The sequence below is a fragment of the Acomys russatus genome, chromosome 26 (assembly GCF_903995435.1).
Source record: "Acomys russatus chromosome 26, mAcoRus1.1, whole genome shotgun sequence".
Classification (NCBI taxonomy): Eukaryota; Metazoa; Chordata; class Mammalia; order Rodentia; family Muridae; genus Acomys; species Acomys russatus.
This window is the reverse complement of record NC_067162.1, coordinates 33388947-33415382: the sequence shown is the minus strand read 5'-3', so window position 1 is coordinate 33415382 and position 26436 is coordinate 33388947. Positions and strand designations below refer to the sequence as shown.

Below are 26436 nucleotides of genomic sequence, written 5' to 3'. Positions count from 1 at the left end.
GGGAGCTAATGAAAAAGCTAAGGAAATCAGTACCACTAGGGAAACGCCAATACTCCTTCGCCATCAACATCAGCGGTGGGCCGTTTTTTATCCCGCTTCGTTCTGGCACTTTTACACCATGTGGCTCCCGGGCAGGACCACATCTCTGTCTCCACATTCCGTACAATGCCTGGCTGGCAATGCTATTACTCATTAAGTGTCAAAATAGTAATTATCACAGATGGTGAATGCGCAAGCCGGGTTTAGTGGCTGGCTGGACTGGACTAGCCCACACTTGTCTGGGGCACAGAAGTTTAAACAGTCAGAAGGCTATGCAACCCGCTGTCCTGACTTCCTGTTTACTTACTTACTAGTTACCATCAAGGAGAGGTACATGGCTTCAGCTTTAGAGCTGGTTTAAAAGGGCTAACTCTTGGGAACCACACAAAACAACGGCCTTTACGGTTTCAAACTCCTGTCAGAATGAGCTGAGATCTGACCATGCTAACCCAGTGCTTTCTTTCAGCAGGGTGCCTCTGGGGCGCTTTCATAGCTTCTGAGGAAGACCTCAAGGACACAAGTCTGGCTTCCCTATAAGAGACACAGAGTAAAACAAGGGGAGGAATAAACCGCATAGGAGTCCCGAGGGTCTCCAGGCAAGGCTGCTGTTATCTCGGCTCTACTTCGAGCTGCAAGTTTTTTAACCTAAGTCGCTTCGAGCCAGCCAGCAGGGTGGGAGTCACTATGGTTTCCAAGTAGCCCTAGATACCATCAGGCAGAACAAGGGTTCGGCGGGACCGTGCCAGGTGATGGAGTGTGGCCACCCGGGCGGGCGATAACTATAGTGCAAAGACCAGCAGCAAGCTGTTGAATGCCAAACCCACGCTATCAATCTACATATGACATTAATTTTGTTGTCACTATGTTAATGTGTGATTAATTCTGTCATGGGTTAGAGCAAGAGCAAGAAGAATTAGTTAATTGTCAGACAACCCCCCCCCCAACTCCACCTCCCTCTAACGTGCCCCAATTTCACTCCCTAATTAAACAACATCCTGAGTTTTCTTCCTCGGGGCATTTACTTCCTTTGGGGTTTTAACCCCAGCTCCTCTCACCTGTCCTAGAAATGCATTCTTAAACCTGAGAAGTGAGGACGGAGGCCCACCTCTGATGAGTCTAAACTCTGTCCAGGCAGTCATGGGGCGGGCAGGCGCGGAGCAGGAGGGGTTGGGGGCGATAATCAGGAAGATCTTACACCAGGGACACACAAGTCCCATTCATATCCACAGTCAGCTGCCAGTGTCTGTGACACCTGTATACACTGTACAATCTGAGCTTTGTGTGCTAGGCAAATCACTCATAGGGCTAGATAGGCTGGAAGGTGGAGTGAATACAAAGCCAGTGCTGTAGGTTAGAAACAGATCATCAGCCTGGCCCCTTCTTGCTTGCTGCCCAGAGCCCAGCTAGATTCCCTTTGAATAAACTTCCCCCATCATCAGTGCACCTTCACCGCCACGTTCAGCATGACTGCAGTAGAGCCAAGGGCAGCTCCTCCTGCGTTGTGGCCACATGGAAGACACAGTTTCACTTAGTTCATGGTGACCTGAAACTCACTATGTGCCTGAAGATGGCCTAGGATGTCTGATCCCCCTGCCTCCACCACCCCAATGCTACTGGTCACAGGTACATGCCACCACACCTGACTTCTTTGGTGCCTTGTCCATGGCAAGCAAGCACACATCAGATGAGACACAGCCTCGGCCCTTTAAGTACATATTTACCCTGTCAATTAGCCTGGTAACCTAGCTAGCTAACTATGCTTGAAACAAATACAGAGACGGAGAGAGGAATATGCTCACACAAAAAGAATACCAAAGGCCCCCGAGTCTATGAAAGGCAAAGAATTTTAGAGCTCCTAGGTGCCAGGAAAACTCAAGGAGTCCAGGCACATGTATGCCAGACTCAACAGCTCCCATCTGAAGCAGCAGAGCCAGGTATACCTGCCACCTGGTCAACAAAAGGTCATTCCTGTTGGGCTGGCAAGATGGATCAGCAGTTAAAAGTACTACTTACTGTCCTTACAGAGGTCCTGAGTTCTGTTCCCAGTACCCACGCCAGGAGGATCATAACTGCCTCTAACTCCAGCACCAGGGCATTATGGGTACTCCTTGGGTATTCTCCAACCACAGAGACAGACAGACAGACAGACAGACAGACAGACAGACAGACACACACACACACACACACACACACACACTTTAATGGTGAGGGAGTGGTTCCTTGTGATGCAGACCCCAGCTTTACTTAGTTGCAGGCTCACACATGCCTCCATCTAACTAACTGTTAGCCAATTCCCTTGAGCTCTGAACGAAGGCAGAAAAAAAAAAAAAAAAAAAAAAAAAAAAAAAAAAAGAACTTGAGTGTGCGGACTCACCCCACCCATCATCCAAGCCTCGCTCAAAGGGCTGAAGAATCAAGTGTGATGGCTGCTAACATCTACAACAGCCCAGGAGGGCAGGGATGGGTACTAGGTGGTGGGAGTGGGCAGAGACTGTGCCAGTCTTTGGAAGACATGGAAAGAATAACCACAGCAGGCTTACTGCCAGCAAGTTACCCAACACATCTAGTCCAGTTCTCCTCCCCTCCCCCCTCAGGGAGGGGGGCTCAAACCTAAGGCCTCACACATGCCATACAAAAGCTCCACTGCTAAGGAATGCCCAGGCCTATGCATATAAGTTTCTTTAAAAAAAAAAAAAAAAAGGTATGGGTTGGCCTGCATGCATATAGTTACCATGTGCATACAGTACTCTCAGAGGCCAGAAGAGAGCATCAGAGCCTCTGGAACTAGAGCTATAGATGGTTATGAGCCACCATGTCGGTGCTGGGAACCAAACACGGATTCTCGGCAAGAACAGCCAGTATTCTGAACTGTAGAGGCATCTGTAGGTGCTTTTTAAACACGTAGCTGATGTTTTGGTTTCTGGTATCTTTAAAAAACTCAAGTTATGTTATGTAACTATGTTTTTGTTTTAATTCCAAGTGTGTTACATAGATAAGCTTCTGTTTTAATTCCAAGTGTGGGATAAGGGACTCCCTTAGTTTGTCCACAGCTGATAATTTGCTTTGCAAGGCTCGGTGCAGGGCGCATGGACTTTGCCAGCTGGAGTCAGTGGAATTCCGAGGACCCAGAGAGAGTATAAATATGAGAGCCCAGAGGAAGGAGGGGGTGAGGGCTTGGAGGAGACAGGAGGAAGAAGCTCCTGGTTCTTCCTGTTTCTGTGCTTGCCGCTTGCTCCTGCTGGATATCCTGAAGACTGAGGCTGTTATGTTCCCGTGGAACCTGCCAACCCTGATCAGCTGGAACTAAGTCTAAGGAGGTCTACGCCCCCTGCCCCTTCTAACCTTCCTTCTCTCCTACCAAGGGTTAGGGGATCAGAAGGGAGGTAGAGGCTTAACAAACCCCAAATAAAATAGAGTTAACAACTAGGATACACAGCCATCACATGTGCCTCAGGGCTAAGAGCCTTAACGAAAGGCCTTGCTCTAAGAATCGAAGTGCATGTCCAAGCATCAACTCCTGCTCACTACAGTGGACACAAAGCAGATAGTGAGACCTACTTTCAAGATACAAACAATATTCCATGTTTTGTTTTTTTTTTTTTAAGCACAGAGCCCTCTTATAACTTGGATGCCACCATTTGAATTTGGAAACTTATCTACCAAATATAATTTTTAACTAGCAAGGAGCAATGTTCTTGTGGGCTGTAAGTTTTCTAATGTCTTGGCATTTTATTTCAGATATGTCCTTACAGCTAAACTCAAAGTGGATACTGGTAAGAGACTGAATGTAGTTTGCCATGGCCAGTACCAAAAGAATGTGTGACTCTCCTGTGTCTGTCTGTCTGTCTGTCTGTCTGTCTTAAGTTCATTGTACTTATTGTATTCCATCTCCCCCAAGTCAGTCACAGAAGAGACAAGAGAAGGGAAACTCAGCGACTCTGATTCTCAAACCCTTTTAAAATGAGCAGAAGGGGACCAAATCCGCTGCAAAACATCTCCCAACCTCTTGTGGAGGCCACTGGGCTCTTTCTCAGATGAATGGGAAATGTGTCCTTGAACGTGGGTCTCCTCTACCTTTTCAGCTCTTGGGTGGCTCTGGCTGCTTTAAATATGGGCATTATCCACACACAAAACGGGAATTACTCAGCACGTGGGAAATCGGTCCTGACCACCCAGGGCCACTAAAGACCCCGTGATATATTTACAAAGCAGGCCGATTCCATCCCAGAATTCCATCCCATCAGCAGCCTCTATAGTTGGTGTGTTCGGACCATGGAAGATTACATATGCCCGTCCCTCCTGTGCTAAACAGAAACCAGCTTCCCTACCTAGGGCACACTCTGGGAGTCTGTCCCGGCCACCCTCATCTGGGCACAATCTCAACCCTCAAAAGGTCTCAGCTTCCCTTTTTTTCTGAACACTGACATCTACATATGGTTGATGGTTAAGATACCAACTCCTGCAAGGCTGTAAGACTTAAAAGGGAATCTCAGATGAGGGGACCTGAAGGCAGGAGGGAAAGGAGGTTAGATACAGAGACTAACTGCAGGAGAAGGCTGGCATCAGGGCTTCTCAGCCGTTCTCATGAGAAAAATCACCCATTAAAATCTATTCTGAGGGGCTGCGGAGAGCAGGTAAAGCACCTGCTGAGCCAGCATGAGGACCCAAGCTAGGATTCCCAGCATCAAGTAAAAAACGCCAGGCCCTGCAGCAAGCACAGGGGGGTAGAAACAAGAAGGCGCCTGGGGCTCGCGGGCTGATGAATCAGTTCCAAGAAAGAGAAAGACCCTGTCTCAAAAAGCAAAGTGGAGAACAAATGAAAAAAGACATAGAACATCCGACTTTGATCTCTACATTGCATGCATGAGTGTACATGCACACACACACACACACACACACCCACGCACGCATGCACGTACAAACACAAACCTACACTCACACAAGCATGTTCACAAACCCAGAAACACCTACCCCCCACACACACACAAACTTATTCCCGTTTTTTCCCACTGAATTTCACTTCCGAATCTCAACATTTAACAGGTCTAACTTTTTTCTCCCACACACGGGTCCCCTCTACCACCACCACCGCCAATCATTTGTTTATGACAGGGTCTCCTTCTGTAGCGCAGGCTGGCCTTGCCCTCACAGCAATCCTCCCATCTCAGCCTCCCAAGCCCTGGGGTTATAAGTGTGAGGCACCGTGACCACCATATATTTTAATAGCCTACAACTTCCCTTCTCCTACATTTCATCTACACCCATCTTCAGCTGAAGAATCCTCCATCCACTCTCCACTGGGTCAGCCAAGGTCTTTCCAGGAAAAGCCCTAGCCCTGAGTAAGCACCCCCTTGGTCTGCTGGCTTGGCCTGAAATCTGGAGTAACTTGGTTCTTCTCCAGAACACGGGGACAGAGAAGGTGACATCACGGAGTTTCACAGTGACACGGGAAATGGTCACCCATCCGAACACCCAATAAAAAAACATCCCCACCATGGTGGTAGCCTTCCCAGGGTCCTGGAAGGGGCTGGGGGCTAGGCACTGAGAGCAGGGCTCACAGCAGGTGCCCCACGCACAGCCCACCACCGGACCAGAGCTGCCCCCAGTGCCCGGGAATGGCGTTCCATGCCAGGCACACTCCCGGCATTGTGCTCTCTCCAAGCACTCTCTTCCCCACCAAAAACCCCGAGGCCTCTGGAGTGTACACTAACCACAAGCCTTTGAGTGGCTCATGTATTCACAAACTGAGGCATGTCGAAATCAAAGGGGTTACCACATGACATAATTCGCATTAAAATGTCAACAGGCTGACAATTTATTGAGTCGATCCACGGAAGGTGGGGAGGACTAAGACTTAGTAATTGTTTAATTCCTGCTGAAACCCACGGCGGCCTCTGTGCCTTCGGGAAGCCAGGATGCGCTGGGGGACCTCCAGCCTGTGCATCGCCCCTTGGGGCTGGCGCCATGCCAAGACCAGGCAATGGGGTTAACCATTTAGGGGCTACATACAGCAAAGAGAGGAGAGGCTGAAGGAAAAGATGGAAGGAGTGGGAGGCATGCGAGCACCAGGGACACGGTGGCTGAGGTGGCCCCTGTTGCTGCCCCTGACCCCTTTATCTTCTGTGCACTCAGAAGCTAGAGATTTGGATGACGGAAAAGACCAGCCTAGTCTTGGTTTTCTGACTGCTCTGGGCAGCAGCCTGCTTACCCAGACCTGAGAAGGGACAAGTCTTTGTACCGGGATGATGAAAGAGCCCCAGATGAGCAACAGGGTCATGGCTCCGAAGAGGTTACCCTCAGAGTCTAACCCATCAGGAATACTGTCCTTGCCCACAAAACAGAAAACTATCAATCCTTATCGCCCACCTCAGACTGTTTGAGGTTTGGGGGTTTTGTTATTGTTTCTCTGAGACAGAGTCTGACTGCTATGTAACTCACGCTGGCCTGGAACTCACAATCCTTCTGCCTCCACCTTCTCCTGAGTTGTATGATTACCGGCATGCACCACCGGGCCTGGCACCAGACTTTGTTCCACACACAAGGTGTGCTTCTTCTGAGATTCCTGAACCTGGGTTTGAGCTGATTCAGACTCTTCCTGCAGGATGTGTGTCCCATAAGGCGTGTGGGGCTGGTAAAAGCCAGAGAATTTGGAATGGCTTGGGAAGGGTTTCGTTGCACCCTAAAGCAAAGAGCCTAGCTTATCTTTAATCATCCCAAAAGAAAGCCTCACCTAGGGGGAAAAAAAACTAACATACCAAAGTAGATGATTCAGCAAAGCTCACACATAGTCTTATTCACCTGCATTAGCCCTGACAAACTGTTTGCAAAAGGTGGCCTTGCTCTTTGGGACTTGTTCCCTGTGGATGCCCGGGGCCAAATGGGCTGCAACAGGGCCCTCAGCCCAAGCTGTCTGTGTGTAAACAGTGGCGCTTCATTCTCTCTACTACCTCATTAACAAAAACACATTAAAACAAGCGTGCACTGGGAACAGAAAAGGAGACTGCTAAGTCAAGCTGATAGATCCCTCATCAGCTATGGGAAATGAGACCTGGGGGCAGGGACTCAGCTGGGCGACCCTGCTTACAGAGAACCAGGCTCCCAACACCCTCCGGGGCAGGCGGACCAAAAGGAGGAAGTCTGAGGAGGAAAGGCAGGAATGGAGGCCCAGAGGGAGGAATGCAGAGGAAGGGATGGGACAGGAAGAAGAAGAGAAGGCGTGCTGGCTGCTTTTATTTCAAGTTAACACAAGCTAGAGTCGTTTGGGAAGTGGGAACTCTCAATTAAGAAAATGTCCCCACCAGACTGTCCTGTGAGCTGGTCTGGGACATTTTTTTTTTTTCTTGAGTGAGGTGATGTGGGCAGTGTCACCTGGAGAGAGCTGCAGGAAGGGAAAGAAAAGGAAAGAGGAAGTGGGAAGAGAGAGAAAGAATGAATGGAGGGAGGGGAGGGGGAGGGAGGGGAGGGGAGGAAGGGAGGGACAGAAGGAATGGAGAGAGAGGGAAGAAAGGGATGGGGGTGGGGCAACCAAGTAAGAGGAAGGCTGGCTCTACCCTAGAGGGCTCAGAGAAGACAACGCTACATCAATGCTCCACAGCGACAGAGCGAGAGACTAGTGCGTCCCTGTCTTGAGCTGCTGCCCACAGAGAGTAACAGTAAAACTGACACATTTAAGAAAAGAAAATGACCTACTGGGCAAGAAAACAAAACTAAGGCTTACACACTGCCCAAAACAAGAAGAGTGACCACCTGATCCTTGAGGCACTGAGAAAAGGTGACAGAACCATTACTGGCGTGTGAACAACGAAAGCAAAAAGGACTTGCGCACAGTCCTTGAATGCATGTAGAGCTGGTGTGACGCTTGGGCCAACCCAACATCCTGGACACTACAATGCTGCACTTGGTAGATGATTACCACATGGGACACGAATGTTGTTATGCAAAGATATCTTTTGCATTTCTTCATTTGCTCTCCAATTTGCAACCCTGTGGAGTTGCAGCCTCTCGTTTGCATTCTTTTTTGTAGGTGTTCCCAACCACGTACACTTGGGCACCATCACACGGTTCTCGACGCACAAGAACATCACAAAAAACAGCCCGCTCGGCCTATCAGCTCAATTAAGAAGAGCTGCTCAATTTTTTTTTTTTTTTTTTAGATTTTTCGAGACAGGGTTTCTCCATGTAACAGCTGTCCTAGATTGGTTTTGTAGATCAGGCTGGCCTCGACCTCACAGAGATCCACCGGCTCCTGCTCCCTGAGTCCTGGTATTAAAGGTGTGTGCTACCACATGCTGGCCTTTGTTGTGTTTCGTTCTGAAGTACATTTTTGAAACTCTTTCCCTCCGCTCTAACTACCAGGCAGACGATGGACTTGGTGAGACCTTCCTGTTGTGTGTACTGTGCACATGGTTGTGGATGGTAAAAGTCACTGTTAAGTTAGCATTTGGGGACTTGAGAAAGGAGGCTTCTCTTACCACGCGTAAGCAGAAACCCAGGGTTAGATGTGTACTCATGAGATAAAATGAGGGAAAAGCAGCTTTGCAGAGGAGGGGGCAAAGGGGGAAGCATTTACAAGTAGGGTATCCAAGGAGATTAATTTAACCTCAAATGTTAAAGGGATGCATCATTAAAAAAAAAAAAAAAGTTCCAGCTTTGGGGGGAAAAAAAACTTCTGGAATAACTAAAATTAATAGCTCACCAAAGGTTGCCATGGAAACAGTTTTGCATACTTGACTTGCAGGTGCTGGTTGTAAGGAAGGGAGAGTGAGGGCTTGAAGGCCACAAGCAGGGACAAAATGTAAACATTAAAGGGAGACTCCTGAGGCAATGTTAAGTCAGCCATGTCACAGACACTGTGGCTTTCCGATGTAAATGAACTCACTTTATGCAAGGCCGGGAAGGGCGGCTTTGAGGCGCCAGCCAACACTGGGCTTGTGTCTAGGGGGCTGCCCCCACTCCAGGATGGTCTGTGGTATTTCCAAGGTTACAAGATGCACTCAGATGCAGGCACCAAACATGAAAGGACACCGATGTCAGACATATTCCAGTTTAATTAGAGCTCAGCTTCCTTTTTGTTGTCTTTGCCCTCTGTGCTGCGCACGTCTGGGCTGTAGCTTTGGTAAAGTTGTGCTGTTGCTGCTTGCCTTGTCTGTTTTTTTTTTAAGTACATTTTAGCCTCTGTCCAAAACCGTCAAATAAGAAGGGAAAAGAATGTATTTCTTTGTGAATGCATTGTATGCTCAGCATCAGTTCTGAACCTGCATCCTCACTGCAGCAATTTTGATCACATGTAAGAAATATGGCTACACGGATGGGTGGGTGGGTACATGGACGGATGGACGAATGGATGGATGGACGGATGGATGGATGGACAGAATCACAGACAGACAACACAGCAGCACCCCAGTCCTGTAGGCTGTATTCTGAGAGTGGCAGTAAAAGTAGCCTCATAGCTCAGTTCTAACAAGTGGCAATGCAACAGTGCTCCACCAAGAAGGGTTAGAGCAAACACCAGCCAAGGTGGAGCTGGCCCTGGATGCTTTCTAGTGTCCCTGAGTACTTCCCTGGTCCTCCCACTTAGAAGAGTCAGGGAGACATCCACACAGGGCCACCACAGAGAGACCAAAATCGAGTAACGCACTCAGTCATCTCATTGGTGACACTTCTCAAAGGGAAAATACCCCCATCTCTCTCTCACACACACACTCCCCAAAACACACAAAGCAAAATAAAACATTGACCACTCTATCCTCCAAACCAACAGTTTGTCAAGTTCAAAGGCAATGAAAACTGAATTATGAAACATCACTTATGAGTAAGGCCCTAGCTGAAGACAACACCTGCACAACTCGCTGAACACCTGAGAAATCCAGCTGGTGCCTACCTAGAGCCTTGACCCCATGGACTAGCGTTCATTGTACTAGAAGATACTCTGCAAGCTACCGAAGGAGAAATGTAAACACCAACAAACTCTTATGAGCAACCATGATGACCTGCCTAAAAAACATACTAGTACAACAGTGGAAAGACCATGGAAGTAATCTGACTGGATTTAGGGCCACCCCATGACGTGGAACCCAACCCAACACTGCTGGGTGGCCAAGAACCTGAGACTCTCTGCATCTATACTGGTGTCTCATGCTTTTTCTTTGGCCCTTTGTCTTCTGTTTGTTCCTTTCATCCTATTCCATTGTGTTTGTTTTTGCTTTTACCTTATCTTATTATTATCCCTTAGATGCCCATTTGTTTTCTAAGGAGAGAAGGAAAAGATATGGATTCGGAAATAATGGGAGGTGGGGAGGAACTTATTTAGTTATATATCTACATAAAACACTGGAAAAGTCAAAGGCATAAAAGTGTTATCATCATAAAACAATGGGTTGTGAGGCTGGGAAAATGCATCAACGAATGAGTGCTTTCTGTAAGTTCGAGGCCAGCCTGGTCTACAAAGTGAGTCCAGGTCAGCCAAGGCTACATAGAGAAAGCCTGTCCTCGAAAAACAAAACAAAACAAAAAAAGGTGCTTTCTGTACAAGCAAGAGAACCTAAGTTCACGTCTCACAAAAGAAGTGGGCGTGGCTGCATGTGCCTGTCACCCCCGCACTCCAGGCCAGAGACAAGAGGACCTTGGAAGCCTGCTAGCCAGTTGGCTTAACAGAGATGCTGAGCTTCCAGTTCAGTGAGAGACCCTCCCAATGCAAGAAGGTGGAAACAATAGACACTTGACATCCTTCTTTGGCCTCTGCATACAGTCAGACACAAAGGCACATTCACCCATACACTTATGTGCATGCAACACACACACACACACACACACACACACACACACACACACTTATTCAACTTGTTCAACCACACTGTTGGGCAGGTGGTTCTATTAGCCCATTTCACAGATGGGTAACACAGGGATTTACAGAAGTCCCACATAGAGACTTTCTCCCTCTTGGGAACTCTTGAGAGCTATCTGAGTTCATCTCCAGGTACTAGGGCACCCACAGTTTAGCTTCCCATTCTGCAGCCAGCCCCTCAGCTGACACCTACGACACATGCTCTGAATGAATGACCAAGAAAGCCCTCATGCCACTGATTTAGCAAGAAGACCAAAGCGGGGGCCAAATTCTTGCGAAGAGCATCGACAGGCCCATCTTCCCCATGTGGACAACACTGGAGGCAAAGTGGAATTCCGGCTGGGAAACTGGCATCTGCTGAGCATCTGCTGAGCTCCCCGAGTGGCCAGGGCCCTGACAGGCTTCCACTGCTTCTCCCACAGCAGCCTGAGAGCCCTTAGCCGGTCTCTGCCTCCCGGGAGACAGGGGCCCTTGTTTGTAAGGACAGCGACAACTCATCTGCACTCTGTCTTCAGAGGCACAGTGTGGTCCACACTGTCCCGCCCATGGAATGGGAGGAGGGGAAAGGACAGGACGAGGGCACACTTTGCATCACACACACACACAGGGTGCCCAGGCAGTGGTGTTTTGAGGTGGAAAGAAAACCTTCTTTGGGGGTTTTACCTCCATCTTGTATTATATGAACTTTTTGATTGTAGAGATAAGTTGAGAATAATCACAGTTTAGACAACTTCTGTGTCCGCCACCCAGATGCTAAGATTAGCATTCCAGTGGACATCTACTCATCTCTTTAACCCTTTAGATATCACACGTACGACCCTTATGCTGCTGACGCCTTCGGAGATACCAGGCACGCATCAGTACCCTGTACGCCCTCTTGTAACCTCTTTGCCATGGGTGGCGTCTGCTATACTTAACTGTTTGTCAACTTTGGCAGGTCACTTGAGCAGCAGCCTTTCTTACCAGGAAAACATGCAGGGAAGCAGTCATTGAAGCAAGATTTGAAAGGGGGTAGTCACATAGGAAGGAGAAGTAGGCAGAGGACAGAGACCGCCATCTTTCTGGGTACTGAACCTCTCCTTCCTATGTGTTCAGAGGGACACCATCAGTCCATGCTCAGAGTAATCATGGGCAAGGGGTTGAGACCCACAGAGAGCTCAGCCCTTTGCAGCTAGGGCCAGATGCCAGCAGCCCAGTTGAAGACCAGCCAACCTCCAGGCCGTACAGGCCACCCAAGTCAAGTCTGTGGATCAGGATCACCATGTACACCCCCTAGCCACGCCCAGGAAACCTGTAAGAGACAGATCCTCCAACCTCCTGCTCCATCCTCACTGCTGCAGAGAGAGCATCGCCTTCATGCTTCCTGACTCACCGCTCCTCCCTCCATGAATCTCCGTCCTAAGCATGAGGCGTACAGAGTCGCTCAGAACAGCTAGGGTCAGAATGTACGCTCTGGGAAGACACCTTCAGTAACTGCTCAGCGACATCCTTCCCAAACACGCTTCCGGGAAAGACAAGGAAGGGAGGCCAGACCCGCAGAGGCCCGACTACAATCTCGGGCTGACGCAAGAGGGCTATCACAAGTCCGAGGATAGCCTGGGCTACGTAGCGAATTTCAGGGCAGCCTGGGTTACAGAGCAGCACTCGGCCCCAGAAGAAAAGACCCAAAACTGTCTACTACGAAGCTGCGAGTGATGGCTCACACTTGTAACCCCAGAATTCAGAAGGCTCCGGCAAGAAAGCCACCGTAAGCCAGAGGTTAGCCTGAGCTATATACAGTGAGCTCCGCACTAGGCGGAGCTACAAAATAAAACCACATCTCAAAAGAGAGGGAGCACTGAACCTAGAAAGAGGGACAGGTAGGGGAGGATGCTACGGAACAACTCTTTTGTGTACACACACACGCACACGCACACACACACACACTTTCTGCTTCCTTCAGATGTACCCCAGAAGGTGAGGCAACCCAAGATGGCCAAAGGTTCAAAACACAAACCAAGCCCTGGCACAAGCTGGCATGTGAAGGAAGAAAACCGGCCGTGTTAAATGATGTGGCGGGCGTTAAACACACACCAACTGGCTGTGGGGGCTTCAGGAGCTTTCTGGAGAACCCGGAATGGGTCACCAGACCTTCAAGAGGGGACAGGAAGATGTCGCTTCCTTGAGGGCTCATCAAAAAGATACACTTTCTGACGGGGCTGCAAGCCTGTCCCGAACAGCCGAAGCATACTGCAAAACGAGCTCTTAAGAAGACATCAGTTTGATCAATTAGCTGTGCAGTCAGCCCCCTCCCAGAGCACCTCCCTGTGGACTCAGGCTTTATGACTGCTGTCTGAGACTTCCCCCAGGTGAGATCCGAGCTCTCTGAATGTCTCTCACTCAGAGACCACCAAAGAGAAAGCCAGGCACAGCTTCTGAGTGCAGGAAGGGTATGGTGAGAGGGCGTTCCTGGAGGATTTTGGAAAGGGGGTGGGTAGGGTCTTCTGGGAACTGAAATATCAGAGAGGAAATGTCATCGACTCAGAGATGACGGCTCAGGAACCTGCTGCCTCCGAGCAAACCTGCAGGCTGAGAGGTGAAGGACGGAAGCAAGGAGAGAGGGAGAGGGGGGGATGAGGAAGGGAGAGGGGAGAGGGGGGAGCGCCAGCCCCCAGGGTCTAGAATCAAAGTAGGACACAGTAAGACTGCCCGAGTGGAGGTTAGTCCTAACCTCTCACCTCCTGAGGACACTGCTTGCTTTTTTCCTACCTAGGACAGTTGCAGCCATCAGTAATGGAACCAAATCTGTCAGAATTTTATCTGAAGATAAAATGAAACCTAACCTGAGAATCAGAAAGTGAGCACATATGCAGATAACGGGGGGGGGGGGTCTTCAGTCGAGTCACCCCCCACAGTACTTCCTAAACCAGAGCTGGCTTAGGGGCTAGGGCTGGACACTGTCCCAGATCCATTGACTCGTGTGTAGGACAGTGTAAGGAAATCACAAGCCTGGGCCCAGCGCCACTGGGCTTGGCTAGCTACAGGGGATGGGGAAACGCTTCTTGTTAAGCTCCCTCTATTTTGAACCCTTCTAGACATCTCGGAGTCCGGTAGGTAGAAACACAGCCTATCACAGCACCGCAGATACAGGGGGATTGCAAGGGACAGCATCTCAGATGAGGAAACTCTCACTCTGAATTTCGTCTTTTCCCCAAAACCTCCCTCTACAAGAAAGAAACCGGATGCTGATACAGAGGACCTTCCTGGGCTCAGGTGAGTCAGTACTTTACAGGGTCTAGAACTCGAAGCCTTCTGGTCAAATGCAGCCTGTGAAAAGCAGTGCCTTCATCCCAGCACTCAGGAGACAGGCAGACACCCTACTCTGTGAGTTCGAGCCCAACCTGGTCTTAAAAAAAAAAAAAAAGCAGTGAGGACATGTTCTAAAGCTAGAGGGGCGTCTTTCTGCTGCCACAGTCCCCCACACAAGCTAAACTGGAGCACTCTGGAATCTGCTTAACACCTGTTAACACTCACTCTTGATCCTATCATCCCTACTGTCCCCAGAGAGAGCGGACTCCCCTGGGGAAACGTCAAGAGTAAAGTGACTGAGAGGCCAAACTTGAGTGCCAAGGTCCAACACCAAACCAAACATCCTTCAGATGAAATCTATACCTTCCTGTCTGCCCTGCTCGGCCATAGAGAGCATTGCAGAAGAAATGAGGGTTGTGAATACACGTGTGGGAAGCAGGTCCTCTCAGGGCCTGGGAAGCTCATCTTCCTGAGTATGGATACTGAGGCCACCAACAAAGAGTTCCTTAAATGCAGCAGAGATTTAAGTTCCAAGTCAGAAGGCCACAAGCCCCAGGTTTACACACTGTCCCTCGGGGCTGACTGACAGTCCCCTGGGGCTGACTGACACTCAATAAGGGAAGCTGGCCCAGGTAGGAATTCCCCTTTTTAAGTCTCCCTGTGGGTGAGAGGACAGTTAGGGAAAGCCTGGGGTTTGATCCCCTTGGGCTGCCACAGCTGGGTTCATAAGCAGCTAGAAAAACAGAGCAAGTCCCATGACACCAGGAGACGGGGACTCTTCCCTCAGAAGCTACTAGTCCCTGGGCTTAACCCTCCTCCAAGGAACAAGAAGGTGACTGGTCCGTGGCAATGACACGTGTCGCTGGTTGCAGGCAACAGAGGTCAGCTCCAAAGTGTCTGCAGAGACCAAACAGTCCTCGAGAAGGAGGGTCATCACCTGAGAGCGGCCAGGGATGAGCATGCCCTTTGGTAATTCCAACGTACAGGTCACATCGGCGAAGGAAACGTTGCCACAGTTGTTGACCTAAGAGACTCTGTCCTGAGCCTGGGAACCTGGCCTGCTCGTTAACAATTACAGATCAAACACCAGCAATGGGTAAATAGTTCTAACCTTCTATAGACCGGGAAAGGACTCTAGAGAAGGCTACTCCCTTCACTCCTGATGACTCCGAACTCAAACCCGCTCTGCCTTCCTGCTCAGCAAACCCCTAGGCTGCAGACACACAGGTTCTCCAGATGCAGCAGCCCAGGCTCCCATGTGAAACCTGGTACCCTCCCTCCAGCATCTTACTAACAACTACCAAAGGCAGCCCAGGAGCCTGGGGTGAGTGAGGGCAGGACACAGAACTGGCATGGGTATGGCAGACCTAACCAAGCATCCTGACTCCTCTCCAGCAGGTGACACAGGAATCATTTCAATAAAAGGAAATGGGGAGGTGGGGGTGTGCTGGAGAGACAGCTCAGTGGTTAAGAGCACCTGACTGCTCTTCCAGAGGTCCTGAGTCCAATTCTCAGCAACCACACGGTGGCTCATGACCATCTGGTATTGGGATTGGACATCCTCTTCCGGTGTAAACAAAGACAGAGCACTCTGTCTTGTTTTTATATATATAAAGATTACATGAATAAATATTTTTTTTAAAAAGGAAATAATGGGGAGAAAGTATCAAAAAGTAAAATGTTACAAAAAGGTCTCGAGAAATTTTTGTACTTTCACGATAGAAAAGGCATTTTATTTAATGCCAAAACAACGTGACCAGATGATATGAGAGTTTTCTATGAGGAACAAAAACTGGACGCTACCATCAGAAGCATTTGTCATCCTCTTCTCTTGTTGGGAAACGCTAGGAAAAGGGAAAAAAAAGGCAGGGAGCTGACAAAACAAGGAAGCTGGCCGCACACACCCTATGCAGCTGAGGATGACCTTGAACCACTGATCTCCCTGCATATACCTCCTGAGTGCCAGGATCACGGGCACAGGCCATAGTATTTGTTTTCTGGGGTGCTGGAGAAGGAACCCAGGATGTCTAGCACTTGGGGCAAGCCCTCTCCCAGCTGAGTTACACCCCCAGCCCTCCTCCATTATTTAGGTTAAAAGTCTTTAAGCCTCCATCCAATATTGCAGTTGCTTCTCAAAAGGGCTGGGGGTGGGGGGTGGGGGTGGGAAGGGCTGCAAATCTAATTTTATTAAAGTATAAAATGACTTGGTACTACCAACACGGCTTTCAGAGGAACAGCCTTTCCCAGCCCACACTTACATAGTATTTATAGTTCTCAGTTCTGTTTAAAACAGAGCCAAGAATATGGGTCGGGTATATTATGCAATTATTTTAAAACTCTTGCCTTTTCCTGACAGTGTTACTGACAATGCTTTAATTGTTCCCTCACAATTTCCCTTTCAAAACAAAACAAAACAAAACAAAACCAGAAACACCTGTTGGATCTGTGTGTATTCAAATGTGCCCTTTGAGTCCAAGTCCCCAGCAACTTGAAAGGACTCAAAATGGGGTTCACACTTTAACCCCATTCTGGACTCCTGCAACGTGGGCTGTCCTGTCTGCCTCATTTATCTACTTAACTGTGGTATGCATGACTGTTCTAGAAGCCAGAGAAATGTAACAGCTACCCAAACATTCTCCTAACCACGAGAGAACACCCCCTAAGAGAGCAGACGCCATTGGCAGGAAGAATTTTTCAGGACGGGAACAGGTGGGGCAGCCTGAGTGGTAGGACTTTCCAATAGTCTGACAGAATCACAGCGGCTTGGGCCGGGGAATGTGGTTCACCGACAGAACCTGACCAGAGGAGGCTTGTCACCTCCATCGGAAAAGAGTTTACCCAGAAATGGTAATAAAGTCATGTCACGTGGACACTGACTTCGAAAGAGAAACTTTGATCCTCCTAGCAGGGAGTGGCGCTGCACACCTGCAGTCCGGGCAGAATCAGGAGGGTCTCTGCCAAGGGCTAGCCTGGGCTACTTAGAGAGCTCCTACTTCTAAAAATATATAAATGAAAAGAACAAATGGAACTTCTATATCACCCAGAAATTGTCTGAGGACCATTTAGTCTGAAAGATAAATGTTGAGAGAGATACATGGGCCCCGTCAGCAGGCTATGAGACAGCTCCCCACAGAGCTCAGAGCACTTGGGGAGCCAGAGGCAGGCCCATATCTGTGAATTCGAGGATAGCCTAGTCTACAAAGCCAGTTCAGGAAAGTCAAGGCAACAGAGAGATGTTTGAATGGATGTTTGAAAAATAAAATATAAAGTCTACATAATAGGAAACGTCAGAAGAAACTGGCTCCTAAGTCACATGATGCAGAAGGCGCGTGATACCTGTGCTTCCGATGCTAGCCAGGATGGTAGAATGGGAGCTGCCCCCAGAGGACTTACGCTCCTTGCTGTAAGAACAAGGCACAGACCACCAGGCAGCCCCCAAGGGCATTAAGGGTGCAGCTGTCTTCTGAAGAGCCTTTCCTGCCCCACCCCCAAGGATGTGGATTCCGTGTGAAAACCTTTCCGAGTGTTTTTACATCTACATCTTCTGATTTGTCCATCCACCGTGTCATGGCCTCATGACTCCGCTCCGGAAATGAGACCCAACTAACTCATATAAAGGATGGAGGAAGAGGGCGGAGTGCTACTGTTCTTCTGTCCTTCCGAGCTGTTTGACGGTCAGAAGGGGCAGGAGGACCGTCCGTCCACCAAATGCACAACTGGACTGTGTGTGCTCGCCTGGTATCAGAAATCAGCACCTCTCCTTCCCTCTTACGTTAGCCAAGTACAGGGGGCTCAGATGCTGGCTTCTCAGCGAACCAGCCCCAGGCGGCTCACACTCAACCCTGACACTGAGCTAGGGAGGCAACCAACTGTCCCTGCTGTAATTTAAGATTGCCATGAAACCTGGGGTCTCAGCCCAATCAAACGTACCTCATCTGGGAACAGCTTGAGTAACAGGTTCTGGTGGGGGTCTTAATCCGTCTGTTAGAATCGATGTGTTTTCACTGCACTGCAGGTTCTAAGACTTGGCAGGTGTGTTTGGACTCCAATTGCTCTCCTGCTTCCCCAGCCAGAAAAAACGACAATACAGCCCCGAGCTCATCACTGACACGCTACAACCATGAAGGCAAGATAGGCCCAGGAGAACGCAGGCTGACCTGTGGATTCAGAATCTACTCTCTCTCAGGATAACAGAACGGGGGACAGGTTCTGTCAGTATGAGCTGCGAGGGCACCCCACACCTGAGTGAGTGGGAGGGGTGGGAGAGTGGGAGGAGACGGGGTATATTTACACAGGAAAGCAGGAAAAGGTGTAAATGGGTTTTGGAGCTGAGCCCAGGTGAGGGAGGACTCTGTTCCAGAATACACTTCCCTGACAGCCTAGGAAACTGACCCAAAACAGAAGGCAGAGACCAGGCAGTAAGGCCAGCCCAACCCCAGTCAGTCGATTGTCTCATCAGTTAGATGCATGACCAGAGGCAGCCACTGGTTAAAACAGAAGCCAGGGATTTCACCATGAGCACTCTGCAGGAGCCACCCAGGCATCCAGAGGACGGGAAAAGGGAGCCTCCATCTGATGGCTCTCCAGATGCCCTGCTCCATCACACAAACTCACAAAACTCATTTTAAAATTTGTCACTGAAGGTAAAGTGACGCAGTGGGTAGAGTTGCTTGCCACCAAGTCTGTCAACCTGTATTTGATCCCTGGCATCCATATGTTGGAAGAGAGTGAATTCCCTCAAACTGTACACACACGTACACACACACACACACACACATGCATGCTTGCACCCATAAATAGTCAATTCCAGGGGAAAATACGGTGTCTTCTGATTTGTGTCTGAATTCTATGCCATCCTACATTTTAGAAAACCCAGTCCTTGTGCTGCTGCATGGATACAGGCTGGCTATCCACTCTCTGGAACCTTGGGACCCAGATGGTTTGTACTTTGGATTTTTTTTTTCTTTCTAATTCTGGAATATTCACACATACCTTATAACGTGTCTTTAGCTGGGGACTGAAATCTAAACACAAGACTCATCATCTTAGACACGCTGCCCGCAGGGATTCGGTGCCGGATCTACAGTACCCAAATGTTTTGGCTCAACTTCCAGATTGGGGATTTCCAGATTAGGGAATCCTGCAGCAATCCAAATGACATCCAGGGAAGGGACGATGCTCACATGACACACAAACCCCGTCTGCATCACTTGATCCTGTGACTCTGTCCCCTCCAACACGAAAGGAAGACAGGGAGAGTAAAAGGAGAAGGACAGGAGATCTGCTGAGGAGCAAACTCGCAGGCACTTCAGTGGTACAGTGGGTATGGCAGGCAACAACCCACTTCAGTGGCTCAGAGCCTAGTTGGAGTGTTTGCCTAGTCCCCGGAGCCTCATAAAACTGGGTGTGAAGATGCCTACCTGCAATGTGTGCAACTCGGGAGGTGGAGGCAGGAAGATCAGAAGTTCAAGACCATCCTCAACTACACAGGTGAGTCTAGGGCTGTTCAGAGATACATGCCACCCTGCCTCAAAAAGAAAAAAAATCAGAGCCTAAAAACTTCGAGTTTTCCCTGGCTGGTCATGAACAGTTTGCCAGGTAGTGGGGCAGGGTGAGAAGGACAGGGTGGCAGGCAGGGCAGGGCGAGGTGGGCACGTAGGGCCCTCCCCAGGTCAGCCGCTTCTGGAGCAGTTTCTCCAGCAGACAGTAAAGAACTCGATTACATCCAGTTAACTGTGCTCTAAACTGATTATGCATGTGCCGAGCTAATGGATTACATTAGCAAGAGGAAAAATAACATGCAATCAATCTCCATTACCATGGGCCGCACCAGGGCCCAACCACCTCCAAACCCCACCCGAATGCTCGGGCACTGAAGAAACCCGGGGCCCCCGTCCCCCCCCCCACAAGAAGTTTATCTTAGTCACAACGAAGGGGACAAAAGGGCTCCAAGCGAGCTCTGTCATCCAGAGGTGGGTGGGAGAGCTCCCATACCCTTCAAAAGAGTGTCAGCAAGCAGAGGGGCATTCATTACCCAAGGACTAATAAGACCAGCCTATAAAGACCTTTGCCTTCTGACCCTTTGCTATACTGAAAACACCAAGGCTAGTTACTCCAGGGATTCACCAGCCAAAAGAGCTAAAATACCCCATTGTCCACCCTCTGTCTCGGGACTTAGGGCTTGTCTGCTTGTGGCACTGGCCTTCAACAAGAGCAGGATCACTCTGTCTTGACCAAGCAAACAGAAAAACAACAAAACCAATAAAACAAATAAGGCCCTGGGCACGTAAGTGACCAGAGCCAAGCAGGGCAGAAAATGTTTCCTCCACATCCACCCCCAGAAAACGCCTCCCTCTCCCTCTCAGGGTGTGATCCGCAGACACGATTTGTGTGTGTGTGTGGGGGGGGGGGGGGGGGGGGGGGGGGGGAATCTCAGCTGTTTGACATTCTTCGAGACCCAGACCACACAGAAGATGGGGCATGCAGACTCAGTGATGACTGTGTGCATTTTGAAATCTAAGAAAGCAATGCCTCCGAAACCCTTCATCAGAGTGGCGTATGACCTTCAATGGCCAGGAGGAATCCTTTGTGCAGACTTGACTGTCGGGTCTTTCCGAACCGCTTGTCTCCTCTGGTTTTTCTACCTGGGTTGTCTTGACCCTGTGAGTAGCACTCTTCAACTGAGCCTGACTTTCTTTCTAGGATGCCAGCCTAGTGAGGGCTTTGTATGTGTAGAGTGGAGGATGTGGCTCACTTGGTATCCAGACTAATCCCAGCCCACTACAACGGGTATCAGCAGTCGTTTCCAGAACATTCTATACCCCTTCTACCTTTGCTCTGAAATCGCTCCTTATCCGTGCTGCTTTCTGAGAACGCTCAACAGTAAAACTGATGGTAGCCATCAACCCCGCAGAGACCAGCAAGAGGGAAGGACCCTAAGCCGTCTTCCTCGCATGGGGTCTCCGCCAGCAACCATGAGAGGGGTACACGGGAGACTCCGCCTGCTCAGAGTCGGCAGAAACTGAACACTTGCTGGTATAGAAGGAAAGAGAAGACACTGAGGATGAAAGCGAGGAGGGTGGAGACGAGGGAGGGAGTGGAGGGTGTGTGGACCGAGGCTGGGGAGATTTATGGCGATTTGTACCTGATTGTTCATAGTAAAGCCATTATGGGATGATTAGAGGAAAAGGTGAGGCTTTAAGTCCAGCGAAAATCAATAGGAACGTCTGGAGCAATCCTGCCGTGCAAGTAAAAGGACTATTTACAGTATCTGCGGCCCCTCCTCCTTCTGGACTGAAGGGTGGGGGAGAAAGGGGAAGAGGAAAAAGGAAAGAAAGAGGCAAAAAAAAGAGAGGAAACAGAGAAGAGCGGTGTGAAACACAGAAACCCGGGGGAGAAAACTGACCAGGAGCCCCTCACTTGACCTATTTTTTTTCTCCACACCACTTCCCGCTTTCTACCAGGTAATTTACCCATTGTGTCTGTAACTCATCTTGTCCAAAAAGAACGAAAACTCTGTGAGGACAGGGAAATGGGTGTGAGTACACACATACGTGCACATCTGCATAAACTGGTGTATATGTGTTTATATGTGTGGGCATGTGCACATGCACACATGTATACAAGTATGTATATGTACACGTGTTTGTGTTGGTCTATTTTATGCACTGATGCAGAAATACTTCCAGAACAACGGCTGGTATGCAGAAGGTGCTTTAGTGTATAGCTACTGGCAGGATGGATGAGCAGGATGGATGCGTGACGCACTCTGTGAGCATCCAGGAGAGGAGAAATAAAAGGTAGACTAAGGATAGAAAGGGAGAGTCACCATCAGCAACTGACGGTGACTCAACAGACTACAGCAGACACCAGCAACAAAGAAGGGAACAACGCAGTATTTTCAGCATTGGGCTGCTAAAAACTAACCTGCTCCCGAAATGAGACTCCTCGAGCCTTCAGCCATCAATACATCTCACCTTCATTGGGCACTGGAGTCAACACCTTTAAGGTTGGGTTTGCCAGATGGCAACTAGCAGGATCACAGCACAGACTACTAGCCCGCCCCCCCCCCAAATTCCCGAGAATCCCGTCCCCCTACCCCCCCCCCCACTTCCAAGTACCCATTCCACTCCGTGGAGAGACCGTGTGCCTGGGTCTCAAGGAGCCGACCTTACCTTATACAACTTCAGGCTGGCCTCGTGCCTGGAGTTGACCGTGTGCAGCCGTAGCTTCTCCAGGCTGTTGGTGTAGTAGTCGCAAGCATTGCACTTGAGGTGCACGGGGTTGCCGATGGCCACGCACTTGAGCCTCCACTCATTGGCCTTGCCGCCCTCCTTGATGTGCGCCACCAGCTGGTACTTCTGCACGTGCTTGTCCGTCTTGCAGTGCAGCTGGAAGTTAGCCTTGAGCTGCGTGTTGTAGCGGCAAAGCTTGCACTGGTAAGAGTCGCCCATCACGGCCTTCCACTCGTCCTCCGAGAGGCTGCGCTCCACGTTCATGTGCAGCCCCAGCAGGTCCAGGTTGTCCGTCGTGAACTTGTTGCAGACGGCGCACTGGAAGAGCTTCAGCGACGGGTCGTTGGTCTGGATGAAGCTCTCGCCCAGGTTCATCAGCTCCTCCGACACCAGCTGCCCGCCCCCGAGCCGCATGTCTAGGGGGATCTCACCGCCCACTGTGGGAAGAGGGAGAGGAGGAGAATCAGAAGCCAGCCTCATGGCCATGGTACGGGGGACAAACACAGCGAGGTGCTGGATCGGCTGGAGAACAGAATCCTCTTGCTCTGTGTGTCTGTGGGAGGCTCTGTGCCTTCCATCCTCTGAAAAGGACCTCTAGACAAATCTATGGGACGTGGTCCCCTGGGTGATCCAGCAGAATCTCCAACTGTAGACCCCACCCGTCTCCCAGAGCTGGAAGTGAACAGAGCAGCCCCTAACACCAGGCCTCTAGCAAGAACCTAAATTAAGGCCCAGCATCCACCACAGCATCACTGAGGAGTCAAACTTCCCGCTATACTAAGAATGGGGGTGCTGCCCTACTGTCCACACAGCAAGAAAATGAATGTTTTCACTGTCGTTAATACTAACGTAGATGGCCACACTGCTGCACAACTCTACAGCACGGATTTCAGCCATGAGCCCTCCCGCTCCCAATGCCCCTCTTGTCAGCCTGTCTATCAGAGCAGCCCATCCCACCTCTAGCCCTTTCTAGGACGATCTTCCTTTTCCAAGCCTCTGTATCACATGAAATACTGGGTCACAGCTAGCCACCCACAGGACCACATCACAGGTCACAGATGCATCCATCGCTACCAGGGTTGGGGCATTCTAGGGCAGGGGTGGGGGTGGGGTGGGGTCCATCCGTGTTATGAAGGCCTCCTCATCCGAGAGCCCGACCAAAGTGCATGGGAACAAATATTTACTGCATCAGACAAGGGTCGAAAGCACCAAAACGATCAACGCTCAGGAGGCGAACTGAGGCAGGCGGCTATAGGTTGAGTGGGGGTTGGGGGAGGTGGGCGGTCAGCTTAGGCTCCCTAGAAGAGGTCTGATTAACACCTCCCTCTCTTTCCCTCTGCACCACCCACACATGTTCAGGCCATCCCTGCCCACCCTCTCTGCACCACCCACCCATGTTCAGGCCATCCCTGCCCACCCAGCCTAAGCCCAGGGGAAGGCTCACCTTCACAGGTAGGAAGTTAATGCAGCAAGCTCTTACCTATCTCATGAGAAAGCCTTGGAAGGAGCGGGCTACCCTCCACTACGTAGACATGGACCAGTCCGCAGGAGGACTAACGGGCACCTTCTAGCTTCTACCTCTCTTTTGAACAGACAGATGCACAGGAGCTGAGAGGTCTGCCCCCACCCTCCGACTTATATGTAAACTTGACCTTTTACATGCCGTTTGACTGGGGCTGGTTTTTTTTTTTTTTTTTTTTTTTAAATAACTGATTAGAATTTAAGTTAGTGGCTCATCAAAGGAAAAACTGACGGTGATGGTAATGGGGGGTGGCTCATTTCAACTACAAAAGAAGAGTTCAGTATGAACTGTACTTAAGCAAGACCAGGCAATGTAAGAAGCCACAGAAACCTTCCACACATACATTCCAGAAGGTTCAGGAAGCTTCCCACATTCAGTCTTTCTTAACATGCCCCCTCTATCAAGAAAAGCCTGTGACATTCTTTTTAGGGCAACGGAGGAAAGAAGAATGGGGAAAAGAAAAGAGAAAAAGAAAAAACAAGAACTCCATCTTTAACAGGGACAGAACACAAGCAACATCCACAAAACATACTCAGAGCTCAGTTAAAGCAAAAGCTGCTCTGAGGGTGAGACAAGGAACAAACGCAGCCCGCTTGTTTCTGATGCCAACCACCTGAAGCGTCACATCTTCCCCACTCTTCAAACGCAACCGCAGTGCGTCGACAATGCCGCTCTGCAGAGAAAAATTCGCTGTCACTTGCCGGACCGTCTGGATGAGCATCAGAAGCCCCCAGAAGAATCAGAGAAAGTAAGTAAGCCCCTGTTCCGCCCCCATTTCACAGGCCCTGCAGCACAGGAGCGGTGAGAAGAGTCCGGAGGACAAAGAGCGTGCCAGAACTCCCGCCAAGACTAGGCCTTGGAGAAACGCCAAGGCATTAGGATGCTGCAGGTCCCTATGGTTAATTCAACTCTAGTGAATTGGGTGACCCCTCCCCACTTGATCCACAGGCATCTGGGAGCCTGTCCATGCAGAAGTGAAGCAGGCCATTCCTCTTGAGCCCTATGTGGGCCTTGGGAAAGACCATGCGCCCATGACAAGAGAGTCAGTGAACTTGAGATTCCCTGGGACCTGAGCCCACTCAGAAGCACAGCCTTAAGAGGCACGGATCAAATAACACACCCTAAAAGCAAAGGAAGAAAGGGGGCTCTTAACCCTCCCCCCCCCAGCCCCCCAGCAAGTGCTCAGTGGCTACCTGATTACTTGGGAAAGAGGGAAACGCCCCATAAGTGAGCCATTCCTCCATGCTGCGCCAGACTACATACAAGGACACTTGGGAGGATGTTCACATGGTTGTAATCTTAATGTCCTGTGTACAGGTGGTGGCGCGTCCACCCAGCCCAGACCAGAACCTCTGCTCCTCTCGGTCCTCCAGAACGGAAGCATTCCCAGAGTATCTGACAACACTAAAGAGAAGGTCCTGTCAGGGAAGGCATGAGAACGGTGAGCTGGTAAATGAGAATAAATTTCATAAAAGTCCTTTCTGTACCACTGCAGGACCCAATCATACCTCATATCCTAGAGGCTATCCCCACACCCGCTCAGCCTTGGAACATGAGACAACTGTGACTCTCCTCATAGCCACCAAAAGGACAGGGGACATCTCTCAAGACCCACCTCCTCCAACTGTGGTGCTCACAAACCCAAGAGCCCTTCCTGACTGAGCTGGGCAAAAAAAGCCTTGAAACGAACAACTTTCTACTCTAAGGCAGAAAGTGGCTCCTGTTTGTATATCTGAACACACAGCTTTGTTCTCCTTTTTCCTCTGAACCTGGTGACACTAAGGACTACAGTGATGCCCTGGGACTCACAGACACCAGGTAGAAAAATAATAATAACAATAAAACCCACAAAATATGTCTCCAATTGAGGAATTCAAGTAGTTGGCAGCAATTTTCAAGATAACTGAAAAAGACCTTGATTTGCAGATTTGAGCTCACCCCGTTCCTACGTCTTTGGGATACGGAGGCTATACCCAGTTTTACTCTGAAGATCGGTCTACCAAAAACTTTATTGTTTCAAAGGCGGAACTAATTCCTATTGGTGAGAGAGAGAGAGAGATAAAGAGACAGGGGAGGAGGAGATACAGGCTTCAGAAAGCTAGTAACCAACACCCACCCATCCCAGGGTGCACTGTTGGGACAAACAGAACAATGGATTTTTGTGCCTTCATGGTTAACCAGTCCAGTCGGCAAAAACATCTTCAGATCATTTGGTCATAAAAGATCAGCAGGTTAATGTTTCAAAATAGAAAACAAGGTTCAAATATCATGAATTCAAAGGGAAACACAGAGCCAGAAGATCAAACGGAATGCTTGGACACACAGCTCCTCGGCGACAGTTAGCCCTGTAACGCCACACAAAATGAGACCCGCACATTGGTGAAACCTGGCCTCCTGGCATTTCCTAACCCATTCCCAAATAAAGACATGTGCGCACTCTGTCGCTAAGAGAACTACTTATTCTCATGTCAGTCACAAGGCACCACTTAACCAAAGTCCTCTCCTCATGA

At 49.7% G+C, this 26436-nt stretch overlaps 1 protein-coding gene across 5 annotated transcripts in view; it reads right to left on the bottom strand.

Annotated features, from left to right (window-relative positions):
• The window catches only part of Zfhx3 (zinc finger homeobox 3), a 235895-nt gene that overhangs the window by 125859 nt on the left and 83600 nt on the right, over positions 1-26436 (bottom strand). For all 5 annotated transcript variants that reach the window (XM_051169206.1, XM_051169204.1, XM_051169208.1 and 2 more), the window contains one exon: positions 22345-22841. In XM_051169206.1, the coding sequence (XP_051025163.1) occupies positions 22345-22841 (497 nt within the window). The remainder of the gene's footprint in view (positions 1-22344; positions 22842-26436) is intronic.